Source organism: Schistocerca nitens, chromosome 11 (genome assembly GCF_023898315.1).
Source record: "Schistocerca nitens isolate TAMUIC-IGC-003100 chromosome 11, iqSchNite1.1, whole genome shotgun sequence".
Taxonomy (NCBI): Eukaryota; Metazoa; Arthropoda; class Insecta; order Orthoptera; family Acrididae; genus Schistocerca; species Schistocerca nitens.
In genome coordinates, this window is record NC_064624.1 from 71492108 (window position 1) to 71516870 (window position 24763).

Here is a 24763-nt window from a genome sequence, read left to right on the forward strand (position 1 = left end):
CTACAGAGCAGCTGACCCATCCCTGTTTCTATCGAGACTGGCAACTTCATCTTTCCTGGAGGGCCCAATAGAAACTAGCACTGCAATAACTGCAGACTTCTTTGACTACATTTATGACTCTTAATTGGCCCTCACACAAACACGCAACCATCGACTCTATCTTGCCCACAATCCACCTGGTGTTCTGCACTGCAGCAGCTCCTATATTCCCACAAATGATGCTGATACTCTTTCATGCTAGGATTTCACTCGTTTTTCTTTTTGTTCAGGCACAACTCTTGTAGCTGCTGCTATCCATCATCCTTTTAGTGTTTGCTAATTTTCATACACAGAGTACTAATATTTTCCACGATATCCTTACTGTCTCTGTTCTTGTCAGAAGGAATATCAAGTTGTGTTTCTATTAAGTAGGTTGTGCATCTTCGTACCTGCAAAATGATGAGAGTTAATGCTATGATTGTGGCATTCCGTCTAGTTAACCACAAAAAGGATGCCGTATTAGGTTCATTTCGTTGCTAATATCACTGTACCAAAAGCCATCTTGTCATATCTCCTCGACTAACATATGAATAATCTTTTTTTCACTGGACATTAAAACCAAATGATATAGTTTTTTCTTGAAGTTACTATTATTAGATTATTTGTCATGTCAAAAGAACAGAAGTGTCAAAAATATATATACAAAAGAATACCAAAAATTGGACACTTCAAGTGCATTTGGTGTAGCTCTCAACAGGTCTTGCATGGTGCAGGTGGTTGGTGATGAGGAACACTGAGGGGAAATGGCTGTTAGTCTGCTCAAAGCCACACTGGCAAAGAACTGAGTCTACAGAGAAACCCCAAGTCTGCAGACTGGTCTTGCACGTTGTGTTTGATCATAATCTACTGAGAGACCCCATATTGACCACTTCTCCGAATATCCATGAGGGAGTTCTTTCTTTGGAGCGATCCATTCTCCCACATACCGACATTTCTCCCCCCATCGCAAGTTCCTTGCCACATGTGGATTCTCAATGAGAGCCTCAATAGTTGTCAAGAAGCTCTTTCTTGATTTCAGCCAGTGGTTGGGCTTCCTTCGTTGTGGCCTTACTTTTCTCATATTTCGCAGCTACCTAACATCTCGTTTCAGGAGGAGCTATGCCAGTGAGGCAATGGAGTTTGTCCACAGGAATAGGTCTTAAGCAACCCGTGATAATGTGGCAAGGCTCATTTAGAGCCTCATCTACGTTCCTGGCATGACTGGACTTGTACCATGCATATTGAGCAGTGGAACAACACAGACAAACGCGCTTAGCGCACAGTGCATGGTTTAGCACCCCTTGATGTACCTGTCAATTTTCGCACCGTTATTATTTCAGGCTGCCACTTTCTGTTTGGTGTTTAGGCAATGCTTTTTATATGTTAGCGTGCAATCCATTATTACTCTAGGATTTTTGCGAGTAGGTTTATGCACGAGTATGATGTCTCCCCAGGATATATTTAACGATCTATTTGCCTGTTTATCCTTCAGGTGGAAAGCGCAGATCTGAGTCTTGGCAGGATTAGGTTTCAAGTAATTCCCATAATAGTAAACAGTGAATTTTTCCTGAGATTTAGATAGCATATCTTCTACAGACTCCGAACAGTAAACCTGAGTAGTGATAGTGCAGTCATCAGCATAAATAAAGCTGAGGGTCACTTCAGGGATAGGTTGATCGTTGGTATAGATGTTGAATAATAGCAGTGCAAGCACACTGCCTTGTGGCAGCCCATTTTTCTGAGTTCTCCACCTACTTTTCTTACCCTGAAATCCCACAATAAATAAATAAATAAATAAATCTGTAATTCTGGAGAGGGTTTCTAATATTGCACATGCATGTGAAGTCTTTAGTTATGTCATAAACTTTATTCAGAACGAGCCGATGGTTGATCGTATCATAAGCTGTGGATAGATGGATAAATACAGCACCTGTAATGAGCCATTTCTCATGTCCATCTTCGATATGTTGTGTTAAGTTTAATATTTAAGATGTGTGGCTCTTCCCCTCTCTGAATCTGCTTGATGTGGTATTAGAAGATGCTCCACCTTTCTAATCATTCTCTGAAGAATGAGCCTCTCCAGTATTTTGTGGAGGTGACAGAGTAAAGAGGTTGGTCTATAATTTTTGGAATCTTTCCTATCCTTTCCATGTTTCGGTATGGCAATTACTCTTGATTTTTCGCCATACTTCAGCGAGCTTGCACTCTCGAATACAGTTGTCCATAAATTGCAGTAAACAAAGCATTTTAGCGGAACCAAAATTCTTGATTTGTTCAGCTCTAATGTCATCCAGTCCTACTGCTTTTCCCTATTTACATTTATTCAGGACTGAATTCAATTCTTCAAGAGAGAAAGATGGAGATAAGATACTATTCTCTTGATCTGTTTGCCTGAATAACTGTTTCCTCTCTATTTGTGGGTTTAGTTGACCTGCCATTAATCAGGAGTTGGTAAGCAATTTGGTCTGGTTTAATGTTAACATACGTGTTGACTTGAGTGTTGTCATTACTCAGGCGATGTAATAGCCTCCAGGCCTTTTGACTACTTTTACTCATGTCACAGTCTGCCATTAATTGTATCCATTCTTCTCTCTTAGCCGCAGATATTAAAGAGAGGACATTCTGTGCAAGGCTTGATGTGGCTTCACTGAAAGGATCTTCTTCCAACTCCCTGTAGTACTCTTAAACAAGAGTGGTCGTTTCATGTGTTATATACCCTTGATATAGTTCATTCTGCATCCCCTTAGAATTGATGATCAGGCAGAGGCATTAACGATGTTAACAAAATTCTCATATTGATCTATCACAGGACCTATAGTTAAATTTTCTCATCTAAAAATTTTGAAAATTTCAGCCAATCAGCTGTTTTGAAGTCTGAAAGGGAGTTCTTGAGGTCTTACTTGTGGGAGAACTTGACACATAATAGGTCGACGTTGCGTATTCGGTATGGGCTTACAGGCGGATTTAGTGCAGGTATTAAAAATACTTTCACTAACGAAAATCAGATACGGATTATAGCCAGCGTCCACTGTAGAAGGAATGAGGTAGTTTGCTGTCATGAAGGAGTGAGAGATGGAAAGTTTCAGCCCACATGAGGACAGCCTCACCATTTTGATCCTCTTGAGTGTACCCCCAAGCAAGGCTGTGACTGTTGAAATCAGGTATCACAATAGAATCTTTCTCTGTAATAAAATTTTCAGGTGGGGTGAAGGAAAAATCTGTTGCTAGAGGTTTATATGCTGATGTGACTCTACAGTTACTTAACAGTAATAATTTCATTATTGTTATCTGACTGACGAATACTACAGACTTCAAGGTCAGGTCTTATAAGGATGGCGCTTCCATACTGTACATCATGTGTTTCAGCAACCAGTTTGATTCCAGGAGCAGAAGGACATCTCTTCTGGGTATCTATGTATTTCTTCAACACAAGATATCACAGTACTTAGTGTGGCACATGTCTTGCAAAAGTTGTTGCTTGCGGGAAGGTATTCCTTCAATATTCATGGATATTATAGTCAACACTGGCCCAAAAACGACTGTTGATTTGATGTCTCTAATACTTCTGGTGTGAAAGGATCAGCTACCAGGTTATTCTGACATTTCCCAGGGTACACCTGATTGCAATTCATATCTCTGTATTTATCATCAAACATTGCAATCTTCAGGGAGGCTTCTTTCGTGTACCCCATTATTAGATGACGCCTTAACTTTGGAAAGATCATAATTATTTGTAGTAATGCAAATGCTTAAAAATGTCCCATAGCATGCTTTACAGCAATATTTGTTGAAAATCAACTAACCTGAGTATAATCAAATAGACTTAGCTAATGGCACATCCACAGGGGGATACTGGTGTATCTCAATGTTCTTTATGAGACAATGTATGAACTGCATAGATCTATCTCATGTGCCATGCACTGTAACCAAAGATATGAAACTATGTCGATGTGCAACTGCCTAGCTCCAACTTGTACAAATTTATGGGTATAAATGTATGAGTGAGTTACACCTGCAGTCCTATGTGGCACACTAGTTAACTTACCCTTAGTAAACGTAGCCACATTAAACATAAACAATAAAAAATTTTAATAGCAGGAATACGTAATGCAGAATCCAAATAAGTAGCATGAATCTGCAAACTATTTTCACAATTCTTCTATTAAAATAGAAGAGTTACAAGCCAAAATTTAAGCTTCATGTGAGTATAGTATTTTAAGTTTGTGAATTCAAGGCTCTGTTCTTACCTGAATAATAATAGTAATTTTTATATTTTAGTGAAAAGCAGCTTTTCTAGCTTTAAATGAAACCTGTATCATCTTCCAACAAACTCCATTCACTCAAGTAATTTCAAACAAAAAGTACTCCAATTCTGTTTACAATAGTATTTAAAATCATACTTTCTTGATTTATGATTCAGTTTGGACTCAAGTTAACACTAACAGTCTTTCGACAGATGTCTAACAATACAGGTTTCAAAAAGATCCATTTTGGACAGGAGTGCAAGGCAACAATTATCGTGTCTAAATGATGTTCCTAAGAACTTTTTGGTTATAAAATGCCACCCATATTAGGTTGAAGTGCAGTGGTGATAATGTGAAGGCATTCATTACAGCCTTTATGGAATTTGCCACATATATTTCAGCGGAAAACATCTAAAAGTGGTCAGGAACATCATATGATAATGGCAACAATAACCAGTTACTAATAATGACATTTGTTTCAGTCTTATTATATAAATGCCACATTACAACAAATAATGTCACTTTATTTTGACAAAGTACTATTGTCAATATTTCCCATTGCTTCTGTCACTTTAACTGCTATTTTAACATATCACTGTGGGTTACTTAATTTCTGTTCAGAATCTTTAGAATCATCACAAGCGTATTTTCAGTGATGAGACTATTAAAATAGAAGAGTTACAAGCCAGAATTTAAGCTTCATGTGAGTATAGTATTTTAAGTTTGTGAATTCAAGGCTCTGTTCTTACCTGAATAATAATAGTAATGATGTTTGTCTCAGCAAGCATTACTGAGAGAACAAAATATTTTTCTGTTTTGATTAAAATAGACCAACCACAAAAAGCACAGTACCAACAGGAACTGAAGTAGAAATATGCAACTTAGTAGCTGGACAGAATAGTGTAACAACATTACTATAAGGAGAATGACACAATTTAAAATCCATGCAATTTCTTTCCAAGTCACAACCAACATTTCTAATGAAGTGTGTATGAGGATGGGAGTCCACAAACTATAAATAGATCAACATTCCCTAAATATTTAAAAGCCACAGCAGTATTGCAGCTTAGATAGCAGCACACTATTATGTTGCAAGAACCATCATGAGAGATCCATTCTCATTACAGTAAAAAGCTACACAGCTGAAAGTGTCGCAAACTTCAGAAATGCCTATCACTTAATAAAAATAGTCTCAAGTTATTGAAAGTATGACAAAACTTAATAAAAGAACTACCTCACTCCAATAAGAAATTGGTGAGAAGTCGAAAACACTGACCAAAAACAAACATTATGAAATATAAGACAAAGCATTTGTAAAGATTTCTGAAAAACTCAGATTTACTCAGAGAAATTATGGAAAATACACACTATGAAATTATGCTTAAAGCAGATAAAAGACAACCAAAAAAATCAGATTAAAACAAAGCAATTAGAAAGAAAGCACATTTAACAAATTAACTTATTACAATAAAAATTATGCATTTGGATTAAATTCATATTCTAGTAATCACACTGAGCTCATTTAACTGTCCTCGTGTTTATACAAACAATTGGAATTATAATCTGACAGTACATGATGACAGTTTTGCCACTGATGGTTGTACAGTAGTTACATGATATTTAAAAACAGACAAATAATTGAAAGATTTGATGCATAAAATTAATCTTCATCTAATCAGAATTATGTACAGGGATTTTTAATACAAATATTTTTCACAAGGAATATGGCACTTAAACTGACAATAGTGTATTGGCATAAAATTTAACGAAGCATGAAAAGTTGAATTACTACACAATGTACCAAAAGATCCTTTTGTGTCAAGATACACTGTTGATCCAAATCATTATACCCACTTCCCTAGGAGGAGTGTGTGCTACCCAGTGGCATTTTGGTTATGTCACGTAGTAATGAAACTATATAACCAGCAATGAATGGGTAATCATTCTAGTTACAGTATGTGTAAAAAACTGGCATAAATAACTTTGCCAAAGAGCAGATGGTTTTGCCTGGTGCCTGGGTAAGTGCATCTAAAAAACAGTGAATCTGGTTGGCTGATCAGATGCTTCTATCATTAGCCTCTATGGAACATCGTTGAAAGATGGGATATCCACAAGTTGACAAAAGGTTGTAGGATTACCATGCATTACCTAGAACAAGGAGATCAGAACCTAGCTGCTCTGTAAAGTGGGATTGATGGCAATCTGTGGAGACAGGAGAAAGTGCTTGAGCAGGCACAAGAGTTTCAAGCTACTCAGCATACACTGTTGAACATGAGGCCCCAAGTTATATAATAGCTTCGCATTCCCATGTTGATCTAACAACATTGTCAGTTACTATAGTAACACGAATGGGATAATTGAGATTGGACTGCATACCAATAAACATGTGTCACGTGTTGGGATAAGTGACATTTCTTGTGGACCAGGTCAATGGTTGTGCCCAGATGTGCCATCATCCAGATGAACAGTCGTTCAACACATGCACAACACAACAGGTGCAGAAAGATGGTGACAATGTCATGCTATGGGGGATATTCATATGAGACACCAAGAAGCAGCTGGTCATAATTGGAAGCACTATGACAGATGTGGAGAACACGAACATTATTGCAACCTCTGTGTCACTTAATGCTTGATGTATTTCCTGAGAGTGACAACATCTTACAGCAGGATAACTGTCCAAATCACAAGGTCAGAATCACACTGCAATGGATTGAGAATCATGATAGCTCACACTATTGTCTTTCCCACCTCATTAGGTCATTATGAAACGAATTTGGGATGCTATTGCATACTAACTACACAGCAACAAACTGATAGCCTGCAGTTAATGGGAACTGTGTGAGATGTGTGTAGACATATAGTCCAATTTACTAGTGGAAAACTAACAGTGAACTAATGAGTCCATACCATATAGAAGCACTGTTGTATTGCAGTCCGAAGGTGAATCAAAATGCTACTAGGCAGATGATTACAATTTTTGCCTGATCTCTGCATACTTGCCACCATCAGATCTTTCCTAATGTAGAAGTAGCACAGATAGTTCACATGTGTGCAAATTTTGATCACACAAATAGCATTACTATTAAGGAGGCATACCCCAGTAACATGTTTGCATAATCATGATATTTTTGTATCTTTCATCATCGTTGAGAAAAATAGCCTGAGTGATGGATGTGTAATAAACACATTTATGCTGTCGCCTGGGTACTGCCTACAGATTCATGAATATTGAAATGGCAGTTTCTTTCAAATAACTAGCAACATACTGGTAAATTCTCTTGAAGAATATGGAGTCCTGATTACTGCATAGGGCTTCTACTCAAACGAGTAACAGATATCTCTCGATGCACCAATTTCTGGTAGACAGATCGTTATAGCATGGAGCATTTACAACAAAAAATTGCAATTGTGTGCTTCATATATTGTATTTAGTATGCATCTTCTTTGAACATGAAGCTGTGAAAACGGATTTGTCCTTTTTTGTGACCTTTCTGTAGCACATGCGATCAATATTCATAACACACTTGTGGTCTCCTTTGAACAAGTTTAAGTCTACATACCTCAACAATACTTTGAGTGGTCTCTACATAATGCGTATTATTGCTTGCTTCTAAAGAAGATAGAGCAGAGTAAAAGATTCCCAGCAAATACCACATCTGTTTCTTGAGGTTACTAGAGTTTTTATACAATTTGCCATAAATACTACATTTGTGTTGTCATTTACCAGTGTGTACTAATGATTCCCTTGAGATTACCAGAGGAAGAAAAATATTTGCCGCAAGTATCATATTTGTGGGGGCTCATTCCTGCGTGTATTAATTTCTGTGTTTTTAGATGACCCAGTTCTGAAAACGATTTGCCACCAACATTGACTTTGTGTGGTCCCTGTTCAGTGTGTATTAATTCATGTTTCTTGAGACTGCCCCATTGAGGAAACAATTTACCACAAACACTATATTTGTAGGGTCTTTTTCCCATGTGTGTCAACAAATGCCTCTTGAGATGACCCGACTGAGTAAACGATTTTCCACAAACATCGCATTCATGGGGTCTCTTTCCTGTATGTATTAATTCATGTGTCTTGAGACTGCTCGACTGACTAAACGATTTTCCACAAACACGGCATTTGTGGGGTCTCTTTCCCGTGTGTATTAATTCATGTGCCTTGAAATTCCCCAAACAAATAAACGATTTGCCACAAACAGTACATTTGTAGGGTCTCTTTCCTGTATGTATTAATCCATGTGTCTTGAGACTGCTCGACTGAGTAAACGATTTTCCACAAACACGGCATTTGTGGGGTCTCTCTCCCGTGTGTATTAATTCGTGTGCCTTGAAATTCCCCAAACAAATAAACGATTTGCTACAAACAGTACATTTGTAGGGTCTCTCTCCTGTATGTATTAATTCATGTGTCTTTAGATTGCCCGACTGAGTAAACGATTTTCCACAAACACCACATTCATGGGGTCTCCTTCCTGTATGTATTAATTCATGTGTCTTGAGAGTGCTCCACTGAGTAAACGATTTTCCACAAACACGGCATTTGTGGGGTCTCTTTCCCGTGTGTATTAATTCATGTGCCTTGAGATTGCCCGGACGAATAAACGATTTGCCACAAACAGTACATTTGTAGGGTCTCTTTCCTGTATGTATTAATTCATGTGTCTTGAGACTGCTCGACTGAGTAAACGATTTTCCACAAACACCGCATTCATGGGGTCTCTTTCCTGTATGTATTAATCCGTGTATCTTTAGATTGCCCGACTGAGTAAACGATTTTCCACATACACGGCATTTGTGGGGTCTCTTTCCCGTGTGTATTAATTCTTGTACCTTGAGACTGCCTGAATGAGTAAACAATTTACCACAAACATCACATTTGTGATGTCTCTTTGCACTTAGCACAGTGTGGACATTAACATGATCACTTGTACAGGTAATTCCATAGTCATCACATCTGAGTTTCTCTGCAACTTGTGTCACAGTATGTGTATTGCATATGTCACTAAAGGATTTCCTTAAAGTTTTCCTGGTTTCCTTGGATGAAGATTGCTTCTCAGTCTGTTCCACAATTTCTTCTCGTACACTTTCTGAGGAGATGTTGTTTTCATGGTCATCACTGCATTCAAGTTTCTCACTGTTGGCAGCTGATAATGCTTGGTCACCCTCACTCATTCTCAAATGTTCTTGCAAGCTGTGATCAGTGGGCAATACCTCACCACATGACTTACACACATATGCAGGTGCCTGCACACCATCAATGTGGATGAAGATATGCATTATGAGTCTGTATTTTGAAGGGAAGCTCTGTAGGCAGACACTACAGTTAAACTTATGGAATTCCTTTTCCCTGTTGCTACAACTTAATCTTGTGCCACATAAGCTGTCTTCTTGTGAAGTCTGTAACTTGCTATAGTTATGAGACACACTGAAATCTGTTGACATTTCTGTATCTATCTCCAGATCGTCATCGACTAGTCCTTGATGTAATGCTTCTTGATACGAAACGTTACAGCTGTCACCAGCACTTTGAATGAAACTGAGGAAGGAGAAAAGAGGTGTGAAATTACACGATACAAAAAACAGTATTTCACCATCCACAAAATCAGGGACTATAAACCGAAAGATAAAAATGTATGGGTGTCACAGATAACTTATTCAGTACATGTAAGTGATTTAAAATTATCATGACATTCTGCCAGAGCGATAGAATTTTTATAAGGCAAATGATCACAGGAAAATCAATAACGACCAGTCTCATTCAGTGCTGACTGGGTTTCCTAATTTTTTAGTAGGTACTGTTATTTAAGAGTCTTGTAATATTTTTAAAATACTGTTCAACAATCTTTTAGACCAAATTATTACTATTATTAGATATAATATCCTCCAGTTTTTGACATAACAGTTTCCACCCAAAGATAAAGGAAAAGAAAAGAGAAATCAATGATTTTAAAATAAAAATTAATCACTCTCTCCAAGTGGATTTTTCTTTTTTTGGAGAACACTTTGAGCTTAGAGTATAAATTCTTAAAAGCACTCATGATAAATTTATTTCACAAAGCAATGAAGCATGGCATTTTATTTGATTCCAAATGAATCCCCAACTACCACAGACATCACATTTATTATTGGCTAGGTAGTACGGCCATCAACCAGGTGGACAACACCTGTACAGGAACACATACATAAATTTCCAGACTGATGAACAAATGTGAATGACACACACAAATTATTTCAACTTTAGTGTGTGTTGTTAGCAGCACAGCTTATGTGTAGCCCTTTCTAATTGACATATTGTCTGTCAGGGAGGATGCCAATGCAGTTACAGCCTCCCATTCGAAAGTATCTTCACAACTTCTGGTCCCCTGGAGTTCCAAAACATCCTCAATTGAATCACACACCCCTATCAATGGTGACATCAGCACAAATCATGTACAGTCCATCCTACCATAGTCTTCTGCGTGCAAGTGATGGCAGTAGGTGCATGGTCTACCTGTGTGATATCTGGGTCCAATCATTCCACCAGCAGCTACCCCATTCCACCACAATGGAGCTGGACATTTTTGAGCTTTCCAATGAGGTCATTTTAGTGTGGATATGGCTGTGAGTGTGTAGGAGCATGCACATACTTGCATGCTATTATTCTATCCTGATTGCTGCTTTTGACTGTTTTGCTTTTTGATGGATATGTGGTTTCAAGTAACCAATGACAGTGAAAGATTACAGTTTGCTTTCATCAAAAACTGAAATTTTGCTGCTGTAGATGGCTGTGCAAAGAAACATATTAAGAAATTTTTCTGTCTTGAGTTCGCTCATAGAGGTTAGCCTTAAAAGCTCTGAACAAAATAATCATGATCTCAGTTGTGCTGCAGATTGTTAATCTCTGTTTTCATGGATATACTGCAACTCATACAGTTGTGTTAAGGTTAGGGCATGAGTTTAAATTCAAAGCTACAAAAGGCTGTCTAAAATCATCACATGCTAAGTTAATGTAGAATATTATATCCCACTGACTACAGTACTGTATGTTGAATTTAAAAAGAACACGCCTTTTGGGTATGCCCTATGTAGGTATATTTCTTATACAGTTGCTTCCACATCTGCCAGATGATGAGAGTAGATGCCTGGTGTGCCCATAATCAAAGTGGCTGAAAACACCTCCCACTTTCAAAGCTTACACATGGCATAGATGGCAGGCACTGACTTTCCCCAAACACTCCTTTGTACACATATACAAGGACACAGCCACAATTACACACATTTCCAACATATTATCAGATTAGGGAAAGGCAGTGTATTCCAGCCATTCACATTCTCAGGGTGGAGCAATATCCTTCAAATGTACACTGGATGTGAGTGCGTAGTTGTTTGGATTCTACAGACCAGGTATGCCACATGCTGATCGAATTTTTCTTGTCATTTGGCTTACAGTTGGTGAGGGCCACTTTACAGTAATTATTGTGCAATGTATCATTTTCCCCTGGGTTCAGTAGAACAGGCAAGATTGCTTTCTCACATAAAGCTGAAATTTTCCAACTAGTTCAGCTGTTATGTAGCACTGCTTGAAAACAAAAAGTCATATCTAAGTTTCTTGTGGCATTACATCCACCCTCTCTGAGCTATCTCCTTTTCTCCACTCTGGTTTTTAGATTTGTTCCTGACTGATACAGCAGCTTTATGGGCTATCACAACAATAATAAATCCTCCTCGTCATTACTCATACTTTTGTAGAGCCAGCTGACAAAAATGATGTAGACAGCTGTTCTGGGCTAAATATTCACTGTAGATGAACAACATTGGAACTATCACCAAGCTTTGCAAGAGGTGAATCTGTAGGTTGACACTTACTTCCACAACAGGACAAGTGCACCAACAGTGTGGTGAATCTACCTTGCAATAATCATAGTCTGGCAAGATGTAAGCAATTTTGAATATCACCAGATGGTAAAACAATCCTGTGTTTGCTCCATGTGGTACCCACCTCAGTGACCTTTTGACATGCCTATGTGTGTAGGTTACAATTATAATTAAGCAGGTTTAGAGATTAGTTGTGAGAAAATAAATAACTGTGCTGAAGTAAATGCTAGCACTTGTATTCAGAAGACATAGCTTATCTCACAACCCACCAGGAGATGCTGGCATTACACCTGCATATTACTGACATTAATATCTCCTACAAATGAAATGGCTGGCAAAATTTTAGGACAATATTGGCAATGCTTCTTCCAAAGAGAATCTTGGCAAATCAAAACAAAATCTATTGTTATCATTGAGTAACTGCCCTAAGAATTCGTACAGCTAGTGTCTGATCTCAGTCCTCACTTACCCCTCACACACAGCAAATAATACAGGTTGCCCATCCAGCTGTCCTTACCCCCAGTGGCAACCAGTCAGATACTGTGCCCTGACAGCATGGGAGTATTGAAACATTTACAAAGTGACTCATGTGAAATACAGTGATCTTCTACAAATAAAAAGTTTCATTCACTCCACATGTGCTATCAAAACATGAATGTTCCATTGCAGTATAATAGATATTAAACCAATGATAAGCTTTTGTGTTATTACTACAAGGCATTAGGGAGATGACAATTTGAAGGTTTTCACTGTGGAACTTCGTGGGTCCATCACAAAACAATCAATGTTTGCATCACATGTGATTCATGGGATATAGGGTATTGTACCTGATGCTCTAAAAGTGTCAAGTCTCATTATTTGGACAGTTATTATTTTGTATGTTTTTTCTCCAGTGAGTATGGTGGTGGTTTAGGTTTCAAGTATTTTCTATCTTATTCTTTTGGGATAGAGCAGAACATGAAGTAACACCCCCATCAGTTGCTACAACCCTAGAGCCATCATCAAATGTGTTCTTGAAGACATTGCTAGTGAAAGTTCCAACACTGAATATACCAAGATGTCCCATTGGAACAACCTTCCCATAACAAAAGTGAATGACACAGCAAATATCCTAGTCTATTGCTGGACAGTCATGGTTGAAGCTGGTAGAATTGTTGCAACACTTATGTTCCTGATTCATATGCAGCTTTCTGATATTTCTCGTAGACTTCTTGTTCTTTAAATGACACAATGGAATCCCACAACAAAGCTTGTGATATTTGGGACTTATGGCATCATGTCAAAATTGATTACATGAGCAGTAACACATGCTGTTAACCCTTATGAACTTCAGTTTAATATTATCTCTCTTAACTGCATCTTACCATTTTAGTTATTCATAATTTTCCTCAAGAATGTGTTGCCTCATTTCTACCAGCCCTTCTTAATTGCTGTGTAACGTCTGAAAAATAACTTATGATAAACAAAAACTTACTATAGTGTTGTGAGAATATATGATGTTTAGTGTAAAATTAAAAAGTCTATCAGCATCTCCACAGCACAATGTCATGATTTCCTAATTTTGTGACTTTTTCGTAGTAGCTAAGTTATTTGACATGTTTCAGTTGTGTGGCACCCACTTACCATATGAAACATTTATCTTGCCAAAGTGAAGTGACATGCCTGCCTTAATGAAACTGGGAGACATACAGTATATAAAACTGCAATATCTATGGAGGGTCCACACACTAACATGTGGTTAATGAAGATGGATGGCCGGTCTTTCTAGTAGTAAGGGTACCAGCCACCACCATACCATATGCTAGGGAAATTATTTTGCAATTCCTGAGGACATGCTGCTCTGCTGTATAGTTTAATGATAATGACATCCAATTGGGTAAAATATTCCAGTAGCAATATAGCCTCCCAATAAGATCTCTGGGAGGGGGCTACTCTGGTGGATATCACCAGGGGAAAGAAACAATATCACTACAAGTGAGAGTGTGGAATGTTAAGTTCCTTGATTGATTAGGTGAGTCAGAGAACATGAAATCAGAAATGGATAAGTTGAAGTTTGATATGGTGGGAATTAGTGTGGTGCATGGGAGGAAGAACAACATTTCTGGTTAGGTGAGTGCAGAGTTATCAACACAAAATGAAATTGGAATAATGCATGAGTAGAAGTAATTATAAATAATAATACAGAAGTGTAGGTAAACTATTATGAACAGTACTGTTGACTCAGTTCCATAGGCAACACAGATAAAAAGGCAAAACTATTCATAATTGTACAGGCACATATAATTACTAGCTCTGTCAATTATGAAGAACTTAAAAGAATATATAAGCTTGTACCTAGATAAAATTTTGAAGTGGAGCAAGCCTTCAACCATTAGGATTAAAAATAGTGAGTTTCACAAAAAGGAGAAACATAGTGCCCTATCACTACACTCATAAATTCTTGAGTGTAGCAATATGTGAAGATACCAATGGAATCATAACACTGGTTCAGTTGTAGGTACAGCAGTCAGTCGATTGCTGGGATACCACAGAAATCCAATGCTTTCAAAACAACTGTGTGACTCACCTCAGAACATTGCTAAAGGGTGTGTGACACATATCAAATAGGTCTAACCAGGGATATTAATCTTTTACTTCACATTGCTTTGCAAGGAACAGATGTAGATCTAGACATAGCGGTCACACTCATCTGTGAGCATTTACTAGGTGAAAAATGGTAAATGTTTACCATGGATATACACAGTAAATGCAGAATAGAATTATTTCCTAAAAATGATTTTGCAACCTCATGAGTCCAGCCTTCCCGTACAACAGGTCAAGTGGCTACTACAGTTCAAACACCAAAAATGCATAGCCACAATTTGGGATGAGAACATCTTGTGCCAGGAAAAAAGGGCTTTACTGAACACAAAGGAAGATCTGATAGTGCACTACAGACAGTATAGCAGAATATTTCACTATGCACAGTTTGTTGTCTTCTGAAGTAGTTAGAGCTCTGCCTACCTTGCACAAGATACTTAAGTCCAAGGAGTTATTCTTCCCTTGCTCTTACTTCCATTCAGTATCATGGTTTTTTAGAGAATAAGAATATTAGGAAAATTATTAACACAATTGATAACATTTGTCCTGTAATTTCACTCTAATTCTGTGGTGACAAAACTTTCCTTGTATGATCGAAGCACAACTGATCAGTATTCATTTTACTGTCATTGCCAGATAAATCACTGTCAGTTTTGCTCCCAAATCAGCCAAGTTTGCAATGTGTGCATGAAGTCCTTTTGGGGAATTGTACTGTGTGAGATTTCCCAAATTCAGACATTGGTAATTCTAGGCATCCTTTGTTAGTAGCTTCTCAAGTCACAAAAGATGACTCACCAGTTACCAGTTAAGTCTTCATGGGCTTACTAAAGCTGACTACAGCTGCTTTATGAAATTTAAGATCATGATGGTGGCCTGTAAACTGTCAATACAACAAGCTTATGTTTCCCAATCCACATTGCTGACACAGTATTCAAAGAGCTGTTCACCCTAACATTCATTAATCTGAAGGGGCTTAAACTTGACTCCAGTTTTTGGGTATATAACCACTCACCCTTTCCTCTTACTCATTCTACATGGTAGGACATTAGCTTGTACCCATCACATTGAATTTCTATGACTTCCATGTCATATTCAATTAGAATAGTTAGCACTATACAGCTGCTGACACTTCACCTGCACTTTACTTTGCTTCTATTTAATAAAAGAAGTACACTGTTTTTATTAAGGAACCAATACACAAACTAGCTGTTTTGTAGAATGTGTTACTAACGCTACTTCTTTGTAATATTTTTACTTATCAATAATAATGAACAATCAATTATGCTGAACATGAACTCACTTAAGGTGAACACTTGGTTAACACCAGCAAAATATCTGTACTGGCAGTGATGTACATGATATTATACAATGTTTTAATGGTTAACAAATTTCGGTCAGCATGAATTACAAACTGTTTTTTAGTCTGTTGCATCATTACGTTTTTATTAAACCTGAATTGTCAACGTTTTTCTCTTTTCCTAATGTTTCTCTAGCTGACCTTTATGCATATCATTGCTCAACAATCGCCATCAACAAGGAAAACAATTGTGACACCAACAGTATGGAAAACTACAGGATGTTTCAAAAATGACCGGTATATTTGAAACGGCAATAAAAACTAAACGAGCAGCGATAGAAATACACCGTTTGTTGCAATATGCTTGGGACAACAGTACATTTTCAGGCAGACAAACTTTCGAAATTACAGTAGTTACAATTTTCAACAACAGATGGCGCTGCAAGTGATGTGAAAGATATAGAAGACAACGCAGTCTGTGGGTGCGCCATTCTGTACGTCGTCTTTCTGCTGTAAGCGTGTGCTGTTCACAACGTGCAAGTGTGCTGTAGACAACATGGTTTATTCCTTAGAACAGAGGATTTTTCTGGTGTTGGAATTCCACCGCCTAGAACACAGTGTTGTTGCAACAAGACAAAGTTTTAAACGGAGGTTTAATGTAACCAAAGGACCGAAAAGCGATACAATAAAGGATCTGTTTGAAAAATTTCAACGGACTGGGAACGTGACGGATGAACGTGCTGGAAAGGTAGGGCGACCGCGTATGGCAACCACAGAGGGCAACGCGCAGCTAGTGCAGCAGGTGATCCAACAGCGGCCTCGGGTTTCCGTTCGCCGTGTTGCAGCTGCGGTCCAAATGACGCCAACGTCCACGTATCGTCTCATGCGCCAGAGTTTACACCTCTATCCATACAAAATTCAAACGCGGCAACCCCTCAGCGCTGCTACCATTGCTGCACGAGAGACATTCGCTAATGATATAGTGCACAGGATTGATGACGGCGATATGCATGTGGGCAGCATTTGGTTTACTGACGAAGCTTATTTTTACCTGGACGGCTTCGTCAATAAACAGAACTGTCGCATATGGGGAACCGAAAAGCCCCATGTTGCTGTCCCATCGTCCCTGCATCCTCAAAAAGTACTGGTCTGGGCCGCCATTTCTTCCAAAGGAATCATTGGCCCATTTTTCAGATCCGAAACGATTACTGCATCACGCTATCTGGACATTCTTCGTGAATTTGTGGCGGTACAAACTGCCTTAGACAACACTGCGAACACCTCGTAGTTTATGCAAGATGGTGCCCGGCCACATCGCACGGCCGACGTCTTTAATTTCCTGAATGAATATTTCGATGACCGTGTGATTGCTTTGGGCTATCCGAAACATACAGGAGGCGGCGTGGATTGGCCTCCCTATTCGCCAGACATGAACCCCTGTGACTTCTTTCTGTGGGGACACTTGAAAGACCAGGTGTACCGCCAGAATCCAGAAACAATTGAACAGCTGAAGCAGTACATCTCATCTGCATGTGAAGCCATTCCGCCAGACACGTTGTCAAAGGTTTCGGGTAATTTCATTCAGAGACTACGCCATATTATTGCTACGCATGGTGGATAAGTGGAAAATATCGTACTACAGAGTTTCCCAGACCCCAGCGCCATCTGTTGTTGAAAATTGTAACTACTGTAATTTCGAAAGTTTGTCTGCCTGAAAATGTACTGCTGTCCCAAGCATATTGCAACAAACGGTGTATTTCTATCGCTGCTCGTTTAGTTTTTATTGCCATTTCAAATATACCGGTCATTTTTGAAACACCCTGTAGATACCATTAACAAGTGCAATTCCATGTTGAGATGTGCTTTTATATTCTTTAAACAGGGCCACTATTAGTAACATTGAGTTCCAAGCAGTGAAAGGGTTGTCATGCAATAGGAAGCACAAAGCATAGATCAGCAAGCGAAACTAAATATTCTGCAGGAAGCAGAATATGGTGTATTGAAAAACAGCACAACTGGCAGAAAGCTTAGACTCAGCAAATTTAGATTATCCACACTATTTAAATGAAAAGTTCTTAATTCTGCTGCACTGGGTTCCAGGTGCAAAGGTGATTTCACAGTGTTATGCATGAAGATGCTGAACATTTACTTTTACAATGGTTCAAGCTATATGTGCACTTCCAATGTATCTTTAAGTGGAACTATAATTCAATCAACAACAAATGAGACTGCAGAAAAAAATTTAGACATTCAAAACAGACATCAGGTGTTTTGCTTGTTGACTGTGTAAGTTCCAAAATAGAAGCCTAATTTCATGCTCAGTGATTGGCAATGAAATGAATAAAGTTGATGAGGAAGGGGCAAGCATTGGTTGCATGAATTTGACCAAGTGAGAGAAAAGTTTGCTATATATTACGCCAGCAATGCAGGCAAAACTAGGATTTCTTTACAACTTCTGCCAAGTCAAACCCACAAAATAAAAGATGACATGTGGCATGGTGGGGCCAGCAGTAAACAATGTTTTTAACTTTTGTACTTGTCTGTAATTCATACAACATAGATGAACAACAATCTTGGGTGATCAGTAAATCTGAGAAACTGATATGTTTTAAGAACATGAAATTACTGCTTTACCTTGCATCTACTCTCATTATTGGAAAGCTTGGATTGACAGTTAATGATAAATGGCTTTTTTGTTTTAATATTAACTAAAGTAAATGTTCACTTTTACTACCAAATATGTTAAGTTGCCTTCTGCCTTTGAGTCGAGGCATTACTGCTGCTATGAAGACATTGTATCACAAGCCATTTGTGCTATCCTTATTGATGAAAACGAGATGGAAGCATTGGATGCAATACAAGCTGGGGATCAGTTCCATCAGTTTCCTCATGACACTTACAGAACTGTTTTAGCAATGCCTGGAGAAATTATGTTGGCAAGTTAGATGGTGACAACAATATCACGTCACCTGACAATGGAAAATTTTGCAAGACATTTAAAATCCTGAACCTCGTGTACAAACATTTCTGTCTGAGGTGCAAAACACATCAGAAGAATGTGAGGAGGACAAGACCATTTTGCCTACCCACCATGAAGTGTATATATGCCTTGGGCACTTGAGAAAGTTTTGCTGCAACATCTGAACAGATCATTAGTTTTACAGACGTTCTTACAGCTGGCCATCTAGTTAGGTAGCATTTTTGTTTCTTTCTGTGGCACCACCATGTGTTGAATGTTTGCCATTAGAAAATTATCTGAAAGTGCAATTTTTCAGGCATTTTTGTTCCTCTCTGTGACAGCACAATATACTAGATTTAGAACATTATTTGAGTGTATAATTTTTCAGGTTACAGTACAGTATTTAATGTAAGGGCTTTAGTTTCCATTTTTGCTGTTTGTGCTGTTATTGCAAACCAATGTTATAAATGGGACTGATGTACGTTGTAATATCGTAAAGCTCCTTTTTAATCTTCTGCAATAATAGAATAGTGGATATAGTAGTGTTTTCTCTGATAATATGCATAACATTGCTGTAGTCTGTATACACTGTATGTATATACTGTATGTATATACTGCAAATGGTTAATATATAGAAAAAAATAGAACTCCAAAAACAAAACTTTTGAAAAATAACTTCTGGTATTTTGGTCCCTAGGGGTTATTATTTTTCTTTCACATGGAGTAACTAAAAATTTATGCTGCTCAAAATATTCTGCAGTGAATAATATAAAACGTACCTTAAACTATCAGATGCATTTCTAATTGAGGCTGCCACCTGAAACAATACAAAGAATTACTGGTGATTTAAAATTGATGAAACAGTAAATAAATAAAATTGTATTAACACCCACTAACATCTGATTGTTCCAAACAATAGTTGGAAATATCATTATCAAAGAGACACAACGTAACTGTAACAGTTATTGAAGAAAATTATAAGTAAAAATTAACACTTCATTTCAGCACTTTGCTTTTAGCTTTGTAAATAATTATAAAGACACGGATTTATTTGAAAACAAATTTCCTACTTGATACTTCAAAATTAAAAGCGTGAAACATCATTCACCTGCCATGCACATACAGTAAGGTGAAGTACCAGAGAAAAATGTAAAAAATCGTCCAATTTTTATTGATGAAACAGGTAAAGAAACGAACTGAACTGAAAAAAAGTTCTATCTGAACTGCTATTGAACGTATTTTTTTCACATCTGTAGCATTGAATATTATGCCATACTCTTGAGATAGCTCACTGCATGGAACATCAAAGTCGTTAAATGTCACATCAGTTTCATCCACAGAGGAAATTATGGAGTACAGCATGACATGAAAGTTATAGGAATTATTACATGAAGTGCTGTTATTTTATAGGCATATAAATGACAAAGATTCGTGTATTATCATAAATAGGAAATATACAACACGATTAACATGAGGACAGTGTCCTCTTCAAATGATTGAATGCACTTTCATACATACAATGAATACATATGAAGAATCAATGACCATGTGGACAACTACAATAGCAGTAAAATAAGTGTTACTCGAGTCTAGCAGAAGACCATTAAGATCAAGGATAATCTAAGGATTCAGTCATCAAACCCACAGATGATGACCTAATGAGAAACATGTCAGATGAAACAAACTATTTCGCATTAACAGTAAAGACTGAGTCATCTCTGACAGCAAGTTGAATTAAGGTAACGAAATCAGTTAATTTTTTTCAAAAATAACAACTGCACTGAAAATGAGTAATAACAAAGATAAGGGTACTGACAGATACCTCTAATCTCCTCACACTGATAATTACGGGAGATGTTTCCAGATTGCATCGTCATCATCGTCATCATCATCCCATACACTAACTTGTAAGTGATAGTGTCTAAATTTAAAATTTTCTTCTTACTCCTATATCCTTCCCAATTTCTTTACATACACAAAATGATCAAAAGTATCCAAACACCCCCAAAAATATAGGTTTTTCATGTTAGGTGCATTGTGCTGCTACCTACTGCCAGGTACTCCATATCAGCGAACTCAGTAGTCATTACACATCATGAGAGATCAGAATGGGGCACTCTGTGGAACCCATGCACTTCGAACTTGGACAGGTGATTGGGTATCACTTGTGTTATATGTCTCTATGCCAGATTTCCACACTCCTAAACGTACCTAGGTCCACTGTTTCTGATGTGATAGTGAAGTGGAAACGCGAAGGGACCATCACAGACCATCACATAGGAATTCCAGACTTCATCATTATTCACTGCAGGTATTACGACTGTTAGGTGGGAGGTAAGAAAACCTATACGTCACCGTCGAGCACCTGCTCATAAGCCACACATGACGCAGGTAAATTCCAAATGACGCCTCGCTTGATGTAAGTAGTGAAAACATTGGACGATTGAACAGTGTAAAATCGTTGTGTGGAGTGAAGAATCAAGGTACACAATGTGGTGACCTGATGGGTGTGTGTGTGTGTGTGTGTGTGTGTGTGTGTGTGTGTGTGTGTGTGTGTGTGTGTGTGTGTGTGTGTGTGGCGAATACCTGGTGAACATCATCTGCCAGTGTGTGTAGTGACAACAGTAAAATTCGGAGGTGGTTCTGGTGTTATGGTGTCATAATGTTTTTCATGGAGGGGGCTTGCATTCCTTGTTTTGCATGGCGCTATCACAGCACAGGCCTACATTGACGTTTTAAGCACCTTCTTGCTTCCCACTGTTTATGAGCAATTTGGGGATGGCAATTGCAGCTTTCAACATGATTGGACACACCTGTTCATAATGCATGGCCTGTGGCGGAGTGGCTACACGACCATAACAAAGCTGTAATGGACTGGCCTGCATAGAGACATGACGTGAATCCTTTAGAATACCTTTGGGATGTTTTGGAATGCTGACGTCATGCCAGGCATCACCGACCGACATAGATTCCTCTCCTCAGTGCAAACACCTGTTAAGATTGGGTTGCCATTCCCCAAGAAACATTCCAGCACCTGATTGAACATATGTCTGCAAGAGTGGAAGCTGTCACCAAGGATAAGGGTGGGCCAATACCATATTCAATTCCAGCATTACGGGTGGAGGGCGCCACGAACTTTCAAGCCATTTTCAGCCAGGTGCTCGGATACTTTTGATCACATAGTGTATGTCCTCTGTGGTCTTCGAAATATTTATATCCATTTCTGTTTACCATATGTCGCTCTTTAAGTATGTTTCATGGTCTTTCTAGACTCTTTTTCGATTTATTATGTTATCTTGTGAGAGTCCAACTTCTTCTGTACTTCTGATCCATTTTGAACTGTTTTTGCTAGTGCTTGCTACCTCGAAGAACTGCCTTGTGAGCCTGTCGTCAGTCATCCTGTGATGCGTCCACAGAATTTTATCCCTTTTTATCTATAGGTGTCCGTTATTGTTTCTGTCTGTCTAGAGATCTCTCTGAAGGGCCTCTTTATCCAAATTCGTTCACAAAAATCCGGTCAAAATATTTTCCTGAGATTTTTCTTTCCTGCTTCTCAGTCAGTCATTTTTGTTTGACCATGAATCACAGTATTTTCTACAGTAAAGAGTTATTCCAGCAGTAGTTTTACATTGACTAAAATAGATTTTTTGTTACGACAACTCCACATCAATTGACAAGCTTTTGAGCAAGAAACTCCTGAAGTTACGTTTGACAATAAGGGAGGATCTCACTTTTGAAAGACTGAAGATTTTGAACAGTGTGATGTCAAGATTTCAGCTGCAAAACTTGTGGACAAATGATGGCAGGATGATGGTGAAGACCTAAAATAGGAATGATCAGTCTGCAATGCAGACAGGACGTTTGAAGCTAAAAAAATTTCAACTCTTGTTGCCTCTAATTTTGTGTGTTTACTTTCATGTCTATTTTGCAAAGAAACACTTTGTTTTACTAATATTATACTTAAAACAGTTTCCCCTCTTATTATTCTCTGTTTGTCTATGATTACTTTTAGTACTAATTTCTGCTCAATTCTCATACCTCCACGACCAATACTATTTATTAATTCACTATTACTATTCTATGTTCACAAGGCTCTGATTCAGATGATAAAAATTACAGTCTTATTTCTACTTTAATAATTTATCATCATATTACTGTGGTTACTCATCATTAGCACCAATAGCAAGACAGACTGCTTTCATTCCATTTATCTTGCTTTCGATATTGTTGTCCAAGGACTGTTCTAGCTCTGTTTAGGAACTTTCTCCTCCTGTCTTCAGCTGACCATTCACTGACCAGTGCAAAGCCTGCTGGCCTTGGCCGCAAAACCTCCCTCCTCCTGGAGATATCTCCCACTTTCACGTCAAGGAACCTTGCTCCCCTACCACAATGCACATTGGTATTCTTTGTTCTCCTCACCATCCTAAAGTCGCTACTATCTAGCATCTTCGTGAGCCTTGTAGCCAAATGCACTGAACATCACACTGCACTCGCAAATGTTCGATCTCTGCCACCTCATCATAACAAAGTGTCACATATTTCAAGGCATGGACATACATCTGATACTTGTATCAGAGATGTGGCTCAAACCAAGTATGTCCAAAAGTTCCGTAAATTGAGAAGACTACATCTTTTCAAGATACAACAGGTGTAACTGACAACTCGGTGGACTAGTGGCATACACATACTCTTGATTTATCACATATTGTGCTACACACATCCAACAATCATGAAGATAAACAAGAGGAATATGTTCATGTAGATTACATCCATTAACAGAAAGTCACCCATGTGTGTACTCTACAAACGTCCTGAAGTAGCCACGTTTGGCTGCTTTTAAATTGCTCTTGGAACTGACATGTGAGCATATAATGATGCTCCACCCAAATCTTCCTCTTTTCCCAGAATTCTTAGCTGGTGAGGCTTTTTAAATTTTCTTTCCACGGGACTCACTATATCTGAAAACTATCTTGTACATTTATAAATCCTTTTTATACCTGCCACTATTATTGTTGTCATTACTACTGTTACCACCACCACAATTTGTGGCAGCAGCTGTAATTCTACTAGTAATGTCATTATTAACTTTATTAGTTCATAGTCAGTATTACTTACTCACATTGCCACTTAGGACACTCAAATCATTTTAATACTATTTGTCACATTAAAACTGTTGTTTCTTAGGTAACTATGATATATGTGTGAAACCCTGGTCCAATGCAGAAGAGAACCTGATGGCCCTCGTCAGACTAGCATAAATAAAAAAATAAATAAATGCTGATTGGATTATCTCTCCTGGATATTTAATGTATATATCTTGTGACACGTCCTCATACCAAGTTATAGTGGAGAGATTATCTGCAGGCTTCCTGTAAATTACTGAGTTTCCTCACATATGATTTGTAGACCAGTTTTCTGTGACATTTTATGAAGCTTCTCCAGGGCAAGTTTGGCTTTTCTACAGTTTCTTAGAACTCTGAGTATCTATAAGAGCCATACACCTCATGTTGGTTCTCTGCTCTTTTTTAATTTCAATTTGGATTCCCTCATCTCCTTCCCTATGTTTTCATAACTTTTTTCAGAATTATTTTAAATTGGAGGGGATTGTGGATCTCTGGCTGCACACTGTTGTGCATTTCAAATGCTTCTGAAATTTCTCCAATCAATTTAACATTTGAGGTTGTACCCATTAATGTCTGTTGGATAACTGCCACTGTTTTCCTGTGAATTTTGAATTCCTTTGAAGTACTGAATCAAGATTTTCTTCTATCAAATCATAAGCCTTTCTGACACTTATCATAA

At 38.0% G+C, this 24763-nt stretch overlaps 2 protein-coding genes across 2 annotated transcripts in view; both read right to left on the bottom strand.

Moving 5' to 3' along the window:
- Nucleotides 1-7985: 7985 nt before the first annotated feature.
- Nucleotides 7986-9548, bottom strand: LOC126212655 (zinc finger protein OZF-like). The gene has a single exon (XM_049940079.1). The coding sequence runs from the start codon at nt 9546-9548 to the stop codon at nt 7986-7988; it is 1563 nt and encodes a 520-aa protein (XP_049796036.1).
- Nucleotides 9549-9742: 194 nt separating this feature from the next.
- LOC126212656 (putative uncharacterized protein DDB_G0290521) overlaps nt 9743-24763 on the bottom strand; it is an 83070-nt gene continuing 68049 nt past the window's right edge. The window contains exon 5 of the mRNA XM_049940080.1: nt 9743-9807. Coding sequence (XP_049796037.1) covers nt 9743-9807 — 65 coding nt within the window. The remainder of the gene's footprint in view (nt 9808-24763) is intronic.